This window comes from Chenopodium quinoa, unplaced genomic scaffold (genome assembly GCF_001683475.1).
Source record: "Chenopodium quinoa cultivar QQ74 unplaced genomic scaffold, ASM168347v1, whole genome shotgun sequence".
Classification (NCBI taxonomy): Eukaryota; Viridiplantae; Streptophyta; class Magnoliopsida; order Caryophyllales; family Amaranthaceae; genus Chenopodium; species Chenopodium quinoa.
The window spans coordinates 2,295,185-2,312,784 of NW_018742244.1; the positions used below are offsets into that span (position 1 = coordinate 2,295,185).

The 17,600-nt window shown below is 34.3% G+C and overlaps 3 protein-coding genes across 7 annotated transcripts; all 3 read right to left on the reverse strand.

Annotated features, from left to right (window-relative positions):
* Window positions 1-539: 539 nt before the first annotated feature.
* On the reverse strand, window positions 540-4,253 carry LOC110737195 (salutaridinol 7-O-acetyltransferase-like). The gene is made up of 3 exons (XM_021917570.1): window positions 3,823-4,253; window positions 2,756-3,219; window positions 540-1,360 (listed from the first exon to the last, which is right to left on the reverse strand). Exons 1-3 carry the CDS (start codon window positions 4,119-4,121, stop codon window positions 933-935), a joined length of 1,191 nt encoding a protein of 396 aa, XP_021773262.1. The 5' UTR covers window positions 4,122-4,253; the 3' UTR covers window positions 540-932.
* On the reverse strand, window positions 4,149-8,466 carry LOC110737203 (vinorine synthase-like). Its single transcript, XM_021917575.1, has 3 exons — window positions 8,207-8,466; window positions 7,448-7,748; window positions 4,149-4,157 (listed from the first exon to the last, which is right to left on the reverse strand). The coding sequence occupies exons 1-3, from the start codon at window positions 8,464-8,466 to the stop codon at window positions 4,149-4,151; spliced, it is 570 nt and encodes a 189-aa protein (XP_021773267.1).
* A 325-nt stretch (window positions 8,467-8,791) lies between these two features.
* On the reverse strand, window positions 8,792-17,164 carry LOC110739892 (diphthine--ammonia ligase-like). Of its 5 annotated transcripts, XM_021920375.1 has the most exons (13): window positions 16,788-17,164; window positions 16,251-16,373; window positions 16,052-16,123; window positions 15,204-15,283; window positions 14,118-14,343; window positions 13,998-14,030; window positions 13,228-13,310; window positions 13,063-13,135; window positions 12,402-12,747; window positions 11,962-12,293; window positions 10,673-11,010; window positions 9,503-9,845; window positions 8,792-9,356 (listed from the first exon to the last, which is right to left on the reverse strand). In XM_021920375.1, the coding sequence occupies exons 2-13, from the start codon at window positions 16,326-16,328 to the stop codon at window positions 9,132-9,134; spliced, it is 2,229 nt and encodes a 742-aa protein (XP_021776067.1). In that variant the 5' UTR covers window positions 16,329-16,373; window positions 16,788-17,164; the 3' UTR covers window positions 8,792-9,131. The 5 variants fall into 5 exon arrangements, with proteins under 5 accessions (XP_021776067.1, XP_021776081.1, XP_021776073.1 ...); XM_021920389.1 differs by lacking the exon at window positions 16,788-17,164 and having other exon boundaries at window positions 14,118-14,347; window positions 15,176-15,283; window positions 16,251-16,314; XM_021920381.1 differs by lacking the exons at window positions 16,052-16,123; window positions 16,251-16,373; window positions 16,788-17,164 and adding an exon at window positions 15,460-15,686 and having other exon boundaries at window positions 15,176-15,283.
* Between the last annotated feature and the right edge of the window lie 436 nt (window positions 17,165-17,600).

The window sequence follows — 17,600 nt, forward strand, 5'->3', positions numbered from 1 at the left end:
AACAAATCAGTTTCGGCTCGGTTTAAATTATTATCGATTTGGTTTTGATTTATTTTTGTACGGTTTTAATTCGGTTTGGCTAGTAAATGGTTTGACTTATAAACAATTTAGATTGAAACTGGTCGATTTGGAATGGGTTTACCTGGATTCAAATGGGTTTGGATTCATATCAATTTGGATTATAGACGGTTTTGACAATAAACAATTCGGATTATAATATAATTAAATTGATTTGAAACAGACTGATTTGCGGGAGAGGGTTTACTTAGCTAGGTTAATGCGGGTTGGGCTTCAAATTAAATCAATTTGGGTCGTAAACGGTCCAGGTTGGTTTGTAAATGGGTTTATGAAAAAGTACACTTAGATTATTTGTACACACAAATTTTTAAAATAAATAAATAAAACATGTACTAGTAATCAAGTACATACTCTAATTATTGATGATAATGCTTTTATATTTTTTCAACCAATTCAGGTAAAGTACACTAATTTCTTTTTACCTAAAGGAAAATAATACAAGCGCTATAATACGAAAAGAAATATTATAAAGATACAAGGCGTAAATGATGTTTCCGAGACCTGTGAGGTCCAGCAAATGATATGACCATCATATGTATTTCTTTTTCTTTTTTTTTAAACCAAGTTAACGGAGTCTTATATTGATAAATTATCCATCAAAACATACGCAGTAACCTCACAAGAAATTTGGTTCTCCCAAATTTGTTCACAACCAAAAGCGAGCTAAATTATGGGCAACAACGTTCCCACTACCAATATTTAACATATACGTAGTACATGTTTTCATCATAAAGATACAATGCGCAAATGATGAAACCGAGCGAGGCTCACACGGTGCAGTAAATGATATGACCGTCAACCGGTCTATTTCTAAATTACAGCATTTTACGTGCACCATATTGTGATTTTTAATACTACGTTGGGCAAGCGAATTGAAGGAACTCAGAATTCGACTGCAAACATTCCATCTCTTTTTCATCCAATGTCAATGAGACTTCAATTCCTTGATTCGAATTCATGATAAATAATATTTGATTCTTAAGAACACCACTATGCCCACTCCAAACGGACTTCCCCAAGAATCCGAAATCAGGATAATCCAAACCAACCTTACTCCAACTAGTACACCTATATACGTTTATATTAGCATCATCCTTGCTATAGTCTGCTAGCTTTTGCTTGTTTTCACGTATTTTTTCGCTCCCCTTTTCTCCCTTTAACTTGTTTAAGAATTCGACATCCTTAGCCGAGGCCAAGGCTCTTGAAATTTCGCTAATCAAGTCCGATAGCTCAGGCACTGATGATATCTTAGCTTCGTTGTCCTCGTCCTGCCCTTTGTATTAAGCGAAGGCATGGATGACCATGTTTCCAAAGGTAGTTGGTGGTAGTTCTGGACGAATCCAAGGCCGTATGTTTACAGCGTGTGTCATAACTGACGGTCCTGCTTATCATCAATGATATATGTAATTACAAATATTAATGATGAAATTTGTACAATAACATGTGTGTCAGTCAATTTATTACGATTATTAGGAAACGAAGAGAGTATTGTTTTTTCTTTAATTTTTTTTTTTAAAAAATGCATTGTTTTTCCCCTCCGCTCTAGACTCATGATCCTCACATTTTATTTTAAAAACTCATGACCCTCATATTATTAATAAAATTGTAGCCATTATAAAAACGAAATCTACAATGTTGATTATAATATGTAAATAAGGCCAATTGATTTAAGTTTTCAATAACTATTTTTCCTTATTCCTCTAAAAACGAAACTATTACGACAACTTCCAATCTTCCATTAATGATTTTTTGCAATGTATGATTAACCAACGCAATCCACTTGAAAGATTACGCACCATTGTCAACTAAAAGGAAGATATTGCAAATTTTGCAATTGAAGAACTTTCCGACACTTAATGTTTTCCGACGAATTTGCATTTATCATTGAACATTGACATTGCTATCGAAAATGAGCATCACATACCTAATTCATGAGATTTATGGGGAAAATTTGATAGAAGTGTGGGGTGTTGTTGAGAGAAGAGAGAATCACTTATAAAAAGAAATTTATCAATTAGTGCAAGAGTAAAATTGATCCTATCTAATTATCCATGTGCTTCGTATTAACTTATCCAATGTCGTATAAGATCTATTGCTTTTTGGCACTTTTCCATTGATTTTTGCTATACTTTAATCCTATCCATGTTGATTGTTCATTAATGGAGATTAGGTTGAAGGTTGAATTATTAGAAGTTCATCAATAACAGTGACAACTGATAATTTTTTTAATGGATACAATTAATGGTTAATATTTAAACAATTGGGATTAAATTTAGTTACAGTGGCTACATTAAAAATGTGTCATTGAATAGTCTTTCTAAAAATTGTATTAAATTGTAAATAGAATCCCCTTACTAGTAAGGGGAAATTAGGGATCCCACTTGTTTAGGGTGAGAAACGAATGAATGGATGGTAAAAGTTGTCCCCAAATCTATTCTATGTGACTCCGTCACTAGTTTAATAAATAAATGGATAAGATTTTCTCTATAAATAAAGGGTTAAGATTAAAAAAATTAAAAAAAAAAAAGTTATAGGATGACCCATAAGTTTAATGTAGCAATTAAATAATCTTTGGTTATATTAGTATTAAGTATATATAATAAAATAAATATTCCAAAGTTGCACTTAACACTTAGCAGATGTAGTAGAATAAAACCTCGTAGCAAATTAAACTCACCAATAGATGGCGCATTTTTGGATTTGGCCGCAGCAACCATGGCATGCTTCCATATGAACCCGAACACAGCTTCAAGGCGGGTAGGCTTGAGTAGGCGGTCACTACTCCTTGCATTAGCCTGGAGAGTTAATACACATTGAGGGCTAAAGCGGAACACCTTAACAACGCAGCCGGTAGGCAATTTGTTTCCATCCAATTTCGAAAATGGTAGAGGTGCCCTAGGTGGCACTAATGCTGCCCATGGACGGGGAGGAAACAAGATGGCGGCCGTGGTGAAGTCGGGCTTATTATTATTGTCTACTTGATCTCCTCCTCTTGCAAAGTCGGACCAACATTTCACGAAACTACCACCTGATGTCCCATCCATGATCTTGTGTATTCCCTTTTTCCCAATCATTACCCCGCCGCATGTGAAGATTGTTACTTGTGTCGCTACCAGAACTAATTCTTCTGCTTTCAACATCCTGTATTATAAAAGGTAATCATTAATCAGGAGTAGAGGTGGTTATTGGGCAGGGTAGCCCAATCAGGGCCAAGCTTATAGGACTTTTAATGGACAAGACTATTAATGGACAGGGTCAATATAGGACCAACATGTTTTTCCAATTTAGTTGATAAAGAAAATACATAATATAAAAATAATTATATAGATTAATTTGTATTCATATGCACTTAATAATGGCTTTGTCCAATATTTATTTTAATTAATATTTTATAGGCTCGCCCATTATCAACCCGCGACCCGTATTGTCCCAACCCTATATTGACCCTATAAAATGTGACCCTCTTTGACCTTGACCCGACCCGCCCAATAACCAGGTCTAGGCAGGAGTGAGAATCGATCCCAGGATCTCTTGGAATATGAAGGAAGCTCTAACCACTTGAGCTATATATCCCTCACTCTCAAAGAATATGTTTTATGGTTGATGAGAAAAGTTATATATACTAACCTATTGGTACTTTGCTCCGTAAGTTCTCCGACAAGTGGGATGTTGCTGCTGGGTACAAAACGCCAAGCCTCATAGTGAATTGGATTAAGGAGAAAAGACGAGAGTGGGCAATCGCATCAAGCTTCAACGAAGAGTATGCCTTGGTCGTTGCAATCGATGGAAGATTCGTCAGGAGCGAGCCTACCAGCGAGAGGGTAGAATAGAGATAACGCTTTGGATAGAGACTGCTTTAGCCTAGCAACAGTGATGGTGCTATGATCCTCGGTAGGAGTAGGAGCATAACATGTTATGGAAATAACGTACTTTAATGGGTTAAGTTGGTCCATGAGAGACAATTTATGGCATTTGAGATGAGGTGGTGTAGGAGTTGCTGGCTTTATTATTTCCCTTGACAATATTTCCACCGGCAACTCCATTTTCGACTTCTTTCTTTGTTTGGGGTATCAGCATATCTGCAAATATAATTATATTTTTAGCGATAGATGAATGCAGCTGATTTTGTACGGTCCTTCATTACCTCCGCCTCTAAATATATGTAGCCCTTAAGGCTATGTATAATATTTTTCTAAAAAAAAAAATACAAGCAAGGTTAAAGAGAGATAAATAATTAAATATTAATGGTTTTATACGTATTAAATAAGAAAATGTTGCAATTATATATTAAGAAATGAATGATAAAGAAAGTGTTGTAACTAAGGAAGTAAAATCATGATAAAAAGATAAATACAGCTTGGGAAATTAAACTGTTGGTGGTAAGATATGTTCGTCTACATAACCAAGAACATTGTTGATTATTGGGAAACTGTGGGATCGGGGCATTAAAATGCCAATCACTTAATCATATACTTCATTTGTTTATTTTTAGTTGACACAATTCTTTAATTACGTTTCTCAATGCACAACTTCAACCATTCATATCTTTAATTATCAATAAACAAAAATTATGAAAAATTGATATTTTGAAAATATATATTGTGACAAATTTAATAAGATCACACATGACTATATTTTTCGTTACATATAAAACACAAAACATCTCGAAAAATGTGTGAATAGAACTAACGTCAAAACGCATCAATTAAAAAAAAATGGAGGTAGTACTGTAATACTCTGTACTATGTTTGCGTATAGGTCAAAATAATACGCGACATAGAATATAAATAATGAGAGAAAAGTGGTTTGATTTATACGAAAAGAACAAACATGCCTGCAATGGCTGCAATTAACCAGTCCAAACACTGATGAATTCCTGATTTAACCATTTACGGTTAATAATGGATATCCAACTCAGCCGTTGGATAATGATAATAAACTCCACGTTATTTTTAGTTACTAGGTACATAGAGTGGCCCCGTGAGCATTAGCATTGTCGAGTTAACCATGTGGATTGTGGATGCTGAGTATCCTAAAATACGGATTATTAGCATTAGCCTATACCTATTTCTTTCCGCTAAGGAATTTGATACTCCCTGACATCTAGGATGAATTGCAAAAAATATGAAACGGAGGTAGTACTAGTGTACGAAATGCATGCTCAACCTCATTCTTGTCCTTGGCTCGGAGGACAGGAATGCTGGAATGAGGTTGAAAATGGGATCGGCATGGCCATTCTTGAACTTCGGATTGCCTTTCCAGGCCAAATTCTTTGAATGTTTGAAAGAAAATCCTCAAGTACTGGATTAGAGGAGATGTATTAAAATTGCGCACTTAGGAAAACATAAAAGTACTATTAAGGCTTTCAATTAATAAAGTCCACTAAGCTAAAATTTTCCAATCATAAGATAATAGAAAGTCACAAGACATAATTTAAAAAACAAGCTTTTTTTAGCAACATTTTGTATTTTTGCGTGTGTAACCGCGCTTTTAGTTGTTTACTAGGTTAGTCCCGTGCGATGCACTGTTTTAGCAATAAATTAAAACTTCTGCTTTTATAAGCGCAATATAAATTAAATAATTTATAAAAAAAAAATAGTAAATAATGGTGTTTGATAAATTGAGCTAAAAAAATGATGTTAAATATTCTTATTAACCTCATAATTATAATAAAATATATGAAATGTTAGCATTATATCAACTTATTAATAAACTTAGTCATAAAGCTGTTAGGAAAATTTATAACTAACTTACCTTTTTCAAACATTAGCTTTTATATTGAAATGAAAAAAATAATGTCATTTAAATGTTTGGAGGGAAATTTTTTAATAAGCTGACGTATGACAGTAGAAATGTCAGCGGTAATTACGTTAGTATAATTATAGATTTGATATGCAACTTGTATTTTTTTTTTAAAAAAAAAGAAAAAGAATTGATGACTTCATACAACAAAGTGGCGGGAAATTTTTTAAAGTGTAAGCGACGCATAGGATAGGGAGGAGGGTGTATGATGAAAACTTTTTAATGTGTTGAGAGAATTAATGAACGTCCCTGGGGCGTTGGATAAACATTTAAAATCTTACCTAAAGTGATATTAATTTGGGAAATCATGACAAAATCACGCATCGATCTGTGTAATTAATGTTAATTTTAATTTAATATTTCTACTTTTAATTATCTTATCCAAAACCCCGGAGCGTTCGTTAGCATTTTCCTTTTTAAATAAGTACATGTTAATTTATACATGAATATTGTTTTTTTATATTTGTTCATGTTATTTGATGTGAACTTATTATATATATATATCAATTTATATACTACGTATATGTTATTTTTAAGTAATCACATGTTAATTATTTTATACATGCATGCTGTATTTTATATTCAACATCAATCATTTAGTTATATAAAGCTCTCTTGTGTTAATTTGAACATTTCATACACTTAACAATAATTTTTATGTAATATTTAATTCTCTCCACAGGAGTGAGAATACACATAAATTGGTTTTGAGTACAAAAATGATCAATTTAAAGCAAACTAAGGGCCTGTTATCTTACGTTGAAATTCTGTTCTGTTCAGTTCAGTTCAGTTTAGTTCAGTTCAGTTCAGTTCAGTTCAGCTCAGTTTAGTTCAGTTCTGTTCAGCTCAGCTCCTAATTTCCTTCTCTTATAAAATATTCAGTTCAGTTCAGTTCAGTTCAGCTCAGTTTAGTTGAGTTCGGTCAATGAGAACAGACCCTAACACAGAATCTGAAAGCTAGGCTTCTTAGTTTTAATAGTGTAAAGCTTAGTGTACTGAATAGAGAGTGGCTGGAAAATCTACTTATATAGGGAGTTGTATAGATGTTTTGTCTGTATGAGTTTGTTTTAGGCTGTTTGCTCCGCCTATGTAGCTTGTATTTTTTGGAAAACTTGAGTGTATTCCATTTTTGGTGCAATAAAACTCTCTTATTTACCCAAAAAAAAAAAAAAAAAAAAAAAACAGAATCTAAGAAAATAACTCAAAGTTTGTGTAAATAATACGGGTATTATTGGTAAAATAACATGTTTAGAAGCTTGTGGCCTGCAATAATCAAAATCAAAACCCTGATTTGTTTGACATTACTGTATTAAAATCGTGATAATTTTGAAAAGTGACAGCAAAAAAAGTGGAAACATCTTATTTTTAATATCAGCTTATAACAAACTTATAACAAAAACCGATGTCAAACAATCAACTTTTGTAAGGGGAAAATAAAGAATTAGTTTAAATGATTTAAGTTTAGTATAAATAATTTCGATTCAATAAAATAATTTAAATTTAACAAAAATAATTATAATTCCGTAAAAACAATCCTACTACAGCAAATAAAAAATAAGTGAAACACCTTAACGATCCATCCTGTGCCATCCATCTTGTTGCCATCCAATATCCATAACGGCATGGGTTCCCTAGGTGGCGATATAGCAGCCCAAGTACACGGAGGAAATAGAGACACGGATGAGGCGAATTCCGGCTTACTGACTACTTGATGTCCTCTTGCAAAGTCGGACCAACATTTCAAGAAACTACCACATGAGGTTGCATCAAGGATTTTGTGTATTCCCTTGGTCCCAATTAACACCCCGCCACATTTGAAGACCGTTACTTGTACCGCCAGTGGAACTAGCTCTACAGCCATCAATGACCTACATACATTATACATTTATAAATTATACAAGCTATATTTATACATTTATACGTTGTACCACCAGTGGAACTAGCTCTACAGCCGTCAAATTGAAACTATATTTAAGGATGGAAGGAGTAATTCATTTTTTTTTTATTTGACAACTTTTGACTTTATATACAGTTTGCATTACTTTGACTTCTCTTTGTGATTTAGTATCAAGGAAAAAAAAAATTTGTAACGAGTCATATTATGTTAGTCTAAATGTCTATTTTTCAAACATCAAATTTAATAAATTTTGCAATTACATAATTAAAGATATTAAACTTAAAAGTATGTGTTGCAAACATGTTAAAAAAATGTGGCAACTAATATGAAATGAAACGGAGGAAGTACGAGCCAATGATTAAGCTGAATACTGCGTAAATAACTAGGCCTAAGGCCTAACCAAAGAAAGCATGAAATAGTGAAACGAACCTGAAAGTAGTTTGCGGATAAAGATCAGCGGAAGGCGGGATGATGCTAGGTACGAAACGCCAAACAAATTCAACGCGGTTTAGAGCGTTGAGGAAGGCCGAAAGAGTGCAATCACAACGAGCTTCGACAAAGGGTATGCCTTCGTCGTTGCAGTTGATGGAAGATTCATCAGGAGCAAGTCTACCGGCAAGAGGGTAGTATAGAGACAATGCTTTGGTTAGAGACTCTTTTAGCGCAGCAAAAGTATCATTAATGGACATAATGATGTTATGATCTTCATTACATTACTCAATAGGAGCATAACATGTATTGGTAACCACATAATATAATGGGCAAAGTTGGTCTAGTAGAGATAATTTGTGGTGTTTTAAATGAGAAGGTGTTGAAATTGCTGGTTTTATTGTTTCCCTTGATCATATTTCTACTTGCAACTCCATTATCTTTTGCTTTCTTAGTTTTACTTTAACAATGATGAACTTATATTTATGCATGAATCTCACATAGTCACATACCTTATAATATAGGTCTGCATGAATCTCACATACCTTATACTGTATTAAATTAAACAAATGAATAAATGCTTCATACCCAACATAACTACAATTAATTTTGATTCATTTAAGCAAGACACGTAATGTCTTATTGTCTACGTGTTTAAATTTAAATTACAAAATAAAATCTTTTGAAAATAAGATATGAAATGCAAGCGCCACCCAGGCCTGCTGGCTGCCGCCTGCGCGCCCACGAGGAACTCCACGCTAATAATGGTTCTATCTCTCAGACAATCATACAAATTAAAGACAATATGGAGATAGTAATAAGAACAAAAAATAACTGGCTAACAATTTCGTTTTTCTGTTTCTACTAATCTACAATTTCATTAACCAAACCTTGTGTCTTTCTAGAAAATAAGGATTACACCAATCTAAGATGAAAGCTTCTGAGCTAGCAACTCACATGTCAATACTGCATCTATAGACAATGCTGACCTCCCAGAGCCGAGGACAGGAATGAGGTTAAAAATGGGATCGGCTTGGCCACTATTAAACTTTGGGTTGATCTTTCCGAATTCTTTGAATGCTTGGCTGAATGTAAGTGATAACATCTCCATTTGCACCAAAGAACCAGTTTGAAAGTAAATCCTCAAGTACTGGATTAGAGGAGATGTATAAATATAACATAGAAACAGTCCCGAAAAAAAAAAAAAAAAAAAAAAAAAAAAAAAAAAAAAAAACCATCACTAAAATAGAATAAAGAGCTGAAAACAAGAAACCAAAATATAGGGAATCGACTTACCATTGCATGTTCCCAGGAAAACATGTTTTCGGTGAGGATTTTGTTGATAAGATAAATGCAGAACTTTGCAACCTTTTCAGTTTGTCCTTCGGAAAGGGAATGCTCGGAAACCAGGGAGTCATCGCAAATCTTTGCAATATTTTCACTTGTAATGCTTAGCATAACTGCACATATATGTTTCAGCATAACGCATTTTTGAAGGCAAGATTCATGCCACGGATCCTCCTGAAACCCCCAGTAACTTTGTGGAGTAGCATCACTGGCATCTGGTTGATCTGTGTCACTTGCTGTATCAGAATCATCCTCCACAATGAAAAGTGTTGGTTTTACCTCAACAAGTGCTCTACAATATTAAAAAAATAGAGGTATATATATCAGTATTCCAAAATTTGTGGAGCCAAGTCTTGCACAGCATTGTTAAGCTATTTCATTTGCTATCATCATGGACTCCTGTCTTTTCAGAGTTATTGAATAAAATACGCACCCACAGAAACGAAAAAGGAAAATAGATGCTATTACATGCACATCGAAAGAGCAGAGTTTTACTGTTAAAAAAAATAAAAAAACAAGAACTATGTTTGCATATTAACCTGTACTACATTGAAGGCATAAACTTAAATAAATTAAAACTGACCAGTTTTCCAATGAAAATTGGTCTCAGGCATAAGTGCATAACCCGGAATCTCTAAGAATATGGCAGAGCAAAAGCAAGAAAATTGCACACTTTATGAAGGACATTGCAACTCTGTAAAGACCAACTTAAGTAGCTAAATAAGAATCCTTTACTCCTAAATTGGGACACATACCAAATAGGTTCAGCGAGAGCACTGATTAGGCCTCCCACGTTCCCCAGGTCCCAGGCCGTTCTCTGTTCATTGACAACCACAGCCATATCTTTGACCAATGGCGTTTAAGAAAAACAAACTTTAGAACATGAAGACCAGGACTATATAGAAAGTCGACAGAGATGCAATAGTGAGTAACTACATACTCCATATGCTGAAATCAGGTTGAATTTAAAACAGATAAAGAAGAATAACAAACATCTAGTGAGTACAGATAATTAGTAGAGCAATACATTGATGACAGTGATATTCGACATATATAGTATAGCCAATTTGAAACAGCTCAAAATGAATGTAGGACCAGACAATGATATAGGGAAAGCACCTCTTCGGCAATTGAGGGACGAGGACAAACAAAAGAATTGGATCAAATACTTTAAATCCACTTCTTTTAGCTGAATGAAGTTTCTTTAACTGCTCAAGAAATCCTTCCCACTTGTCCTGCATATCAACCCTATTCAAGGATACAGTTTGTATTGAACAGTAAACAACGAATGAAATTGCAGAGGAAGATATTGAACAACGAAAGCTATCAGCAATCGCTTCGCTATTCAACAATGCCTGATCCAGCTCTGAAATAATGCCATCATCACAAAGGGTCATTGTTGGAGGGTCAAGACCAAGTTGCCCAGCCATATGAAGTATTCCATGATGTAAGGTTGCCTAAAAGAGATCAGAACATAAAACACAATTGTTCATCATGGGCAGAAAGCTCATAGAAGATATATCTAAGTATTTAGACAGAAAAGGAGGGAAAGGGAGAGAGAAGGGGAAGAGTGGAAGGAAAAAGGGGGGGGGGGGGGGGGGGAAGCGATGGGAAACTGGGTTTGTGTTGCTCTTCAGATAATTGAAAAGGATTAAATTTCAAATGCGATGGAAACTACCTAGAACAAGTCATTACATCCCACAAGGATTGAGGGGAAAAAAAAAAGGTTGAGCGTGTACCAAACTGAAAATGACATCTCTTGAGAATTTCATGCTTTCTAACTATAGATCATTGGTTGGGAGTCCTTGGGAGTTGGGACCAATTCTAAACAACCAGTGTTCAAATCTGACAGACTGACACTCTCTACAAGTGTTACACATCTACACGAAGCACGTTCAGAATGGTAACTGAAAGCAATTAGCTATTTAATTTATCTACCAGAATATTAAAATCCTCAAGTGTAATTAAATAAAGGGAACTAGAAAGAATGAATTGAACAGTGACCAAGCATCAGACATGTCTAATACAAATTACAATCAACAAGGGTTTTCAGTGGTTACTTGTTAGGATATCTTGAGGCAAATCTTTTAATTTGTCAAAATGGGATACACAATAGTTTTGGGAACATAAAATATGAAGTTGGTTAATAATCCTAAATTCCAAACCATGAATATCATGATTTTATAACAGCCACTGGTATAAATAAGCAGTCAAAGTCATAATTCCCAAATCTAAAAAAAAAAAAAAATCTTTATAGACAGATTGGGCAAGCCACAAGAGTAGTTCAAAAAAAGAAACAAACCCAGATCAATTCAGCTCTATTTTAGGTCTACTTAGGTCCTCTCAGTTATAAAATCAATCTCTCTTTAGAAATAACCTGAATACAGGAATACATATAAACACTTTACCTGACTGTAGGGCCCTATACAACTAGGTGCCCATCGTGAAATGCTTTGTACATGTAGAACATTTTTAGTTTTGTCCCGTGACACCAAAACTTCAACATACGCTTTCCCTAGCCCTGCTTGCAATAAAGGCAACTCTACTGTGCTGCGTGATGGAACACCAAATCGGCATTTTTCTTGGGTGATATAGCTCACATATGTTTCATTTGCCACAGCAAACTCATTCATATCAGCAATATACATATGAATATAGAGCACATCCTCCCAACTAAAACCACATTGCATGAGTTGTGATTCAAGATGAGATAAAACAACTTTGAGATCAGTCTGCAAACCTAACATTGGAAATGCAATAGGAGAATAATTAAATTTCACGACAAAAATGTCCTACACAATTTTTTTAAAAAACAGGACCATCTTATCATATGCACAGCATCATTTACCAGTCGATAATCTGTGCAAATCTTGCAACCAGCAACAGATGGAGAAAGTATCCCCCCTGTCTATTTTTGACATTTGCAGATGATAAGAAGTATTTGCAATCAGATCAGAAAGAGAGTCAGAAAACTGGCTTGGGTCTGCAGGTAACAATGTGTTATCTCCCTGAATTTCATAGACACCATCCATATCCTCCAAAGATATCCCATTACTAAGATTGCTGTCACTTGAATCTGTAGACAATCCCTTTGGTTCTAAATGAAAAGCCAAAGGATGAAGAACCCCAACAGGAGCTATGGAATCTGGAGAGTGCAATATAACTTGAAAATCATCCAGCACAATTCGAGCAAACTGTAAATTTCAAAAACAAGAAAGCCCATAAGTTTTGCATACTTGAATTTTATTAAGTCAAGGATGTTATAAATCAAGATAATGGCAATGGCAAAGGAAAAGGAAAAGACAAGAGGAATGCTCCGAAAGCAATGTATAAGACACAAATGCAAACCAATTGCCAGTCTTCAGGCAATGAATATACTAGGTAGTAAGCATAGATGGCACTAATTCAAAGTAGGGGAATAAATTCCTGTTTAAATGATGCTGTACTGCATACTGCCAAGTAGTAATTATCGTTATTGACAAAAAGAATTGTGGAAAATACCATATTACCTTAAATAGGGGACAATCAAGGGTCAACGTTTCATACTCCCCTCCTTCACCACATACATTAGATCCATACAAGCTACCAAAATGTACAGTGAAGTTGTGAATCATAGTTTATATTAGTACAATCAAGAAAAAAATATGAGAAAAGTTGTCAAGTTGAATATATACCCATTCAAATGATGAAGATGGGACTGCAACTCAGCTAGCTCCTTTCCCAAGTGCTTTGCAGGGTGCAATCCAATAGCTGCAACCTACAAATGTGAACAGATCGAACTAGCATTACATACGCGCCAAACTTTTCCTTGTATTTCCAAAATAAACAGATTGACAAGCTTTGTATTTGGAGGCAAAGGGCCATAAAGCTTTGATGCCTTTGAGTCAAGGCAACAGAGTCAGAATCATAAAACCACAAAAAAGGCTTAAATAAAGTATGTAAACATAGCACTTCAATCGGAGATCACTTTCAACAAATTCTCACAATATTGTGAAATAAGTGAAAGTTTCTCACAACATATAGTCATAAATCTCATTTTTAGAAGTAATGAAACCCTGATAATGAAATCGTAATTTAACCTAGACCCTCGACAAGGACTACTGTAAATCTGTGATCAATTTGCTTGCCAAAAGAATCAAACCTCTTTGGGTACTTACAGGTAATAGCTAATGCATATGTACTTTTCAATGACTAGTATCATTAATGATGTACACTAGTATGTTAGAACTAACGTCATCTTTGTATGAAACATCATCAATTGAATCAGTTATGGAACATTTCCGACAAGATATTAAATAATGACATTTCAACTAATACTCTCATTGATAGCTATAATTTGAAACAGAACAAAAATTCTTAGCACTCTGAATCCAAAATATTCCAACTGTTTCCAGTATGTTACAAGATGACATTATTCAGAAAGACTTGAATATGCAAACCATACCTTCACTATGATAGCAACGATCCCACTTGATATCTATTGGACCACAAAACAAAAATTAGTGGTAGAACAGAGCTGAGATTTATGAAAAAAATTCAAAATGTTTCGGCTATCTCAAGTTACCATTTCTTGAAAGAGCAGTGACTGCTCTTGTTTCCACAAATAAGATAAAGACACAAGTCCTAATCGTGAACACACGCTTTCAACTCGTAGCCTCTGATAGTCTGATGCTATTGCACCTGAAGAAACTGCTGCAATAGCGGGTATTTGCCTCTTCACTTCGTTTAATAAAAGAAACATATCTTCAACTTCATCGCCAGGAGTCATTTTGTAACTAAGTTCATGGTGCCTGTCTAAGTCACAAACTATAGCAATTTAGAGTTGCTTCCATCATCTATCAACCACTGCAGTAATTAAAAAAATTTATTTATCCTTTATATTTCTTGGTTTCACGTAAGACAGACAATGGTGCTTTATTGAAGTTACAAGAATGATCTACATGATACACAGAGTCATATAATGTTTGTTTGAAAAATAAAAACACCTTTCAGAGAGAAACAAGTTACTCCAAACTCACAGTAAGTGCAAAATATTCATCTGAAACCTCAATATTGACTTTCAGCATTTCACAAGAAAAAGAAACACCAATGTTCAATCACCAAGAAAAACAGCAACCCAGAATGGATCCACAACTGTCAGAAACAATGCATTATAAGAGAAAGTACAAGTAAAAAGTAACAAAAAGATTTTTCTACTTAAGTTGTACATCCAGAGTTCAATTTATATATACAGATATATATGAACGGAGTAATAGAATAGCTAAAACAAAGTCTATATTCTAGATTCTAGAAGCCTCCGAGACAGTGAGACACGATTAACAGCGTTTCTGTCCAAAAAAAAAAAATCAAAACGGCACAGTGGATACATGGAGCAGAAATGGGAATCTTGCACACACAAGCACCCCTTTTGTTTGCGTGTTTGTTGATTGATACCCCTTTTATAAACATGCAGAACTGCAGATATACAGGTATACACATAGATTTTCACATGGAAAGAGGATAATTAAATGATAATAAGGCCATTTTCAAGATTCTCAAATAAAACAAAGTAAAACATTGCCTATTAGCCAACGAAGAGAGTACTTTAGCTAAGAGCACGAAGAAAAAAGATGATTAAGTTACCAAAAGCAATCCTGTTTAAAGAGCTTGCCTGGTGGATCCTTGTAATCGCCTTCTGAATAGTGGTAATCCCATGCATTTTGCATAGCTGACAACAATTTGATGACCCACCTACAACCATTTATCCAAGAATCAAAGAGATGTCAGGAATTAGATAACAACCTTTTAGTAAATTCTGATTCTATAAGAACCAACTAAGAAAGAGGATTCCATGTTAGAAAATTAAAGAATCTTATGACATTTGGAAAAATCATAGAAGTATATTCTTCGGTGATGATGGAACTCACGCTAGTGATTACGAAACAAAGGTTCTACCACAAAATTAATGCAAACCAGGTAATCCAATCTTATCCAGGGAACAAAGAAAGAATAAGGATATAAAGCACGAAAAAGAGAGAGGATGAAAGAAGGGGGCACAGAAGAAGGGAGGAAAAGTAGCTCAATTCCTTATTCTTTGTAGTCAAATCGAAAAACACTTCTACTACACCAACCCAACCCCCCAACCCTACACACACACACACAAACAAACAAAAAAGGAAAGAGAGAGAGAGAGAGATCCTAAACAATATATTGTATACCAATAAACTAAAAATATAGTTGAACGAACTCCAAAGCAATCCCCTGCCTTAAAAATCATATGATACATGAAGTATATATCATCTTGACCATATACAAAGTAATATAACTGTATTGACCTCAACTTTTAGGCCTTTTAGATTCTAGGTTAGCAAACCGGCCTAATCTAATCCAAAAGATAAAACCCAAGTGAAACCCAAGTGAAACCCAACCTAGGAAGAGAATACAAATCCGCTTATCCAGTGGCATGAAGTCTCAATACAAAACATAAAACCCAAGTACAGAATGAAAGAGGAGACATACAGTTTGATACATATAGCTGTCCAATTCATCGATTGAGTCATCCACGGGCATCAAATTAGCCAAGGCCACGATCTACATAAAAGTGACAAGAAATTTAAACCCGACATACATATTATCTGATCATTATAACTCCTCAGTTATTCATAATCATAACAGATATAAGGTATCTTAAGATAAATAAATAAAAGTGTTAAAGCACCTCATGGCCATAATGGATGCATTGCATCATGGCATAGCAACTGTCTTTGCCGCCGCTGACCAAAGCAACCACCTTCATCTTGAGGTTTTTGGTTAATGCAATTGCAATCAATGTGTTTACACTCTACAATAATGAATAACCACAATAATCAACTATACAATACATAGTCAAGGTTGAACACATCAAATCTTTTTCCCCCAAAAAATCATAAAATTATAAATTAACCACCATAAATTGACACTCTAGAAATTTCCAGGAAATTATATAAATGTAGATAGTGACATAAACCAAATTATAATCCTTTTTACATTCAATTATCAATCACAAGCAACCCTATTATAAAAATTAAATAATAAGATCACAACATTAACTCAACAGTTGCAAAATAATAGGAAATTAAACTTCAAAATAGTAATATTCTTTATGATTTCATAGTTAAATCCTAAAATCAAAGTGTTGTACAATACATTAGCAACCAAATTTGATTCATAATTATAGGGATATTTGATATGATGATAACAAATACAAACAACTTACCTCAGAAGTTGCTTCAATGGGGGATACAACAACTAGATTCACGCCAACTGCGCTTCAATGGATATCTCACTAATCTCAGAGAGACCAATTCTATGGATCTCTAATCCCGTCACAGTTATTAGAGTAAAACTAGTGCCAATATTCTTTTTTAACCTTAAATTTCGCAAAAAGTTTGAAGACGACGTCGATTTTCCGGCCGTCGTCGGCGGAGAGACGGGGAGTTCGCCGGAGAGGAAAGTTGAAGAGATTGAAGGGAGAATAAAAGACGGCAACTGTAATTATCTAGTGGAGGCGCTGCGTAAGAATGAAGAGACTTGAGAGGTTTAATATCAAGGGTATTTTTGTCATTTTAGTGTTTTTTTTTTTTTTTATGTACTTTCAAGACACACGAATTTCAAGTCTTTAGGGATGAGTTCCTAGATCTATTAATTAATCCACGTTGATTAGTCGGATTCGTGTTAGATTTCGGGTCATTTAATTCGAGTGGTTTGGAATTTTGAATGTTTGAATCATTATAAAATCCTTCCTTCGATTATATTTTGTAAAAAAAATGCACTCATAATAAGAAGGCGAGAGAGGATAATAAAGCAACTGGAGTGTATTAATAAATGCAATGTATAAACATAGTAAACAAAATGCGTCAACTAAAAATAAACTTCCTAAAAATGAATAAGTGTCAATTAAGAAAACGGAGGTAAGTATGATAAATGAGTCAATTTTGCAACAGGTTAGGAATTGAAGGGTCATCCAGATTTTTCCAACTCCTTTCATCCCTTTTGTTTGTCTTGTTTTTGTTTTGTTTTTTTTTTTTTT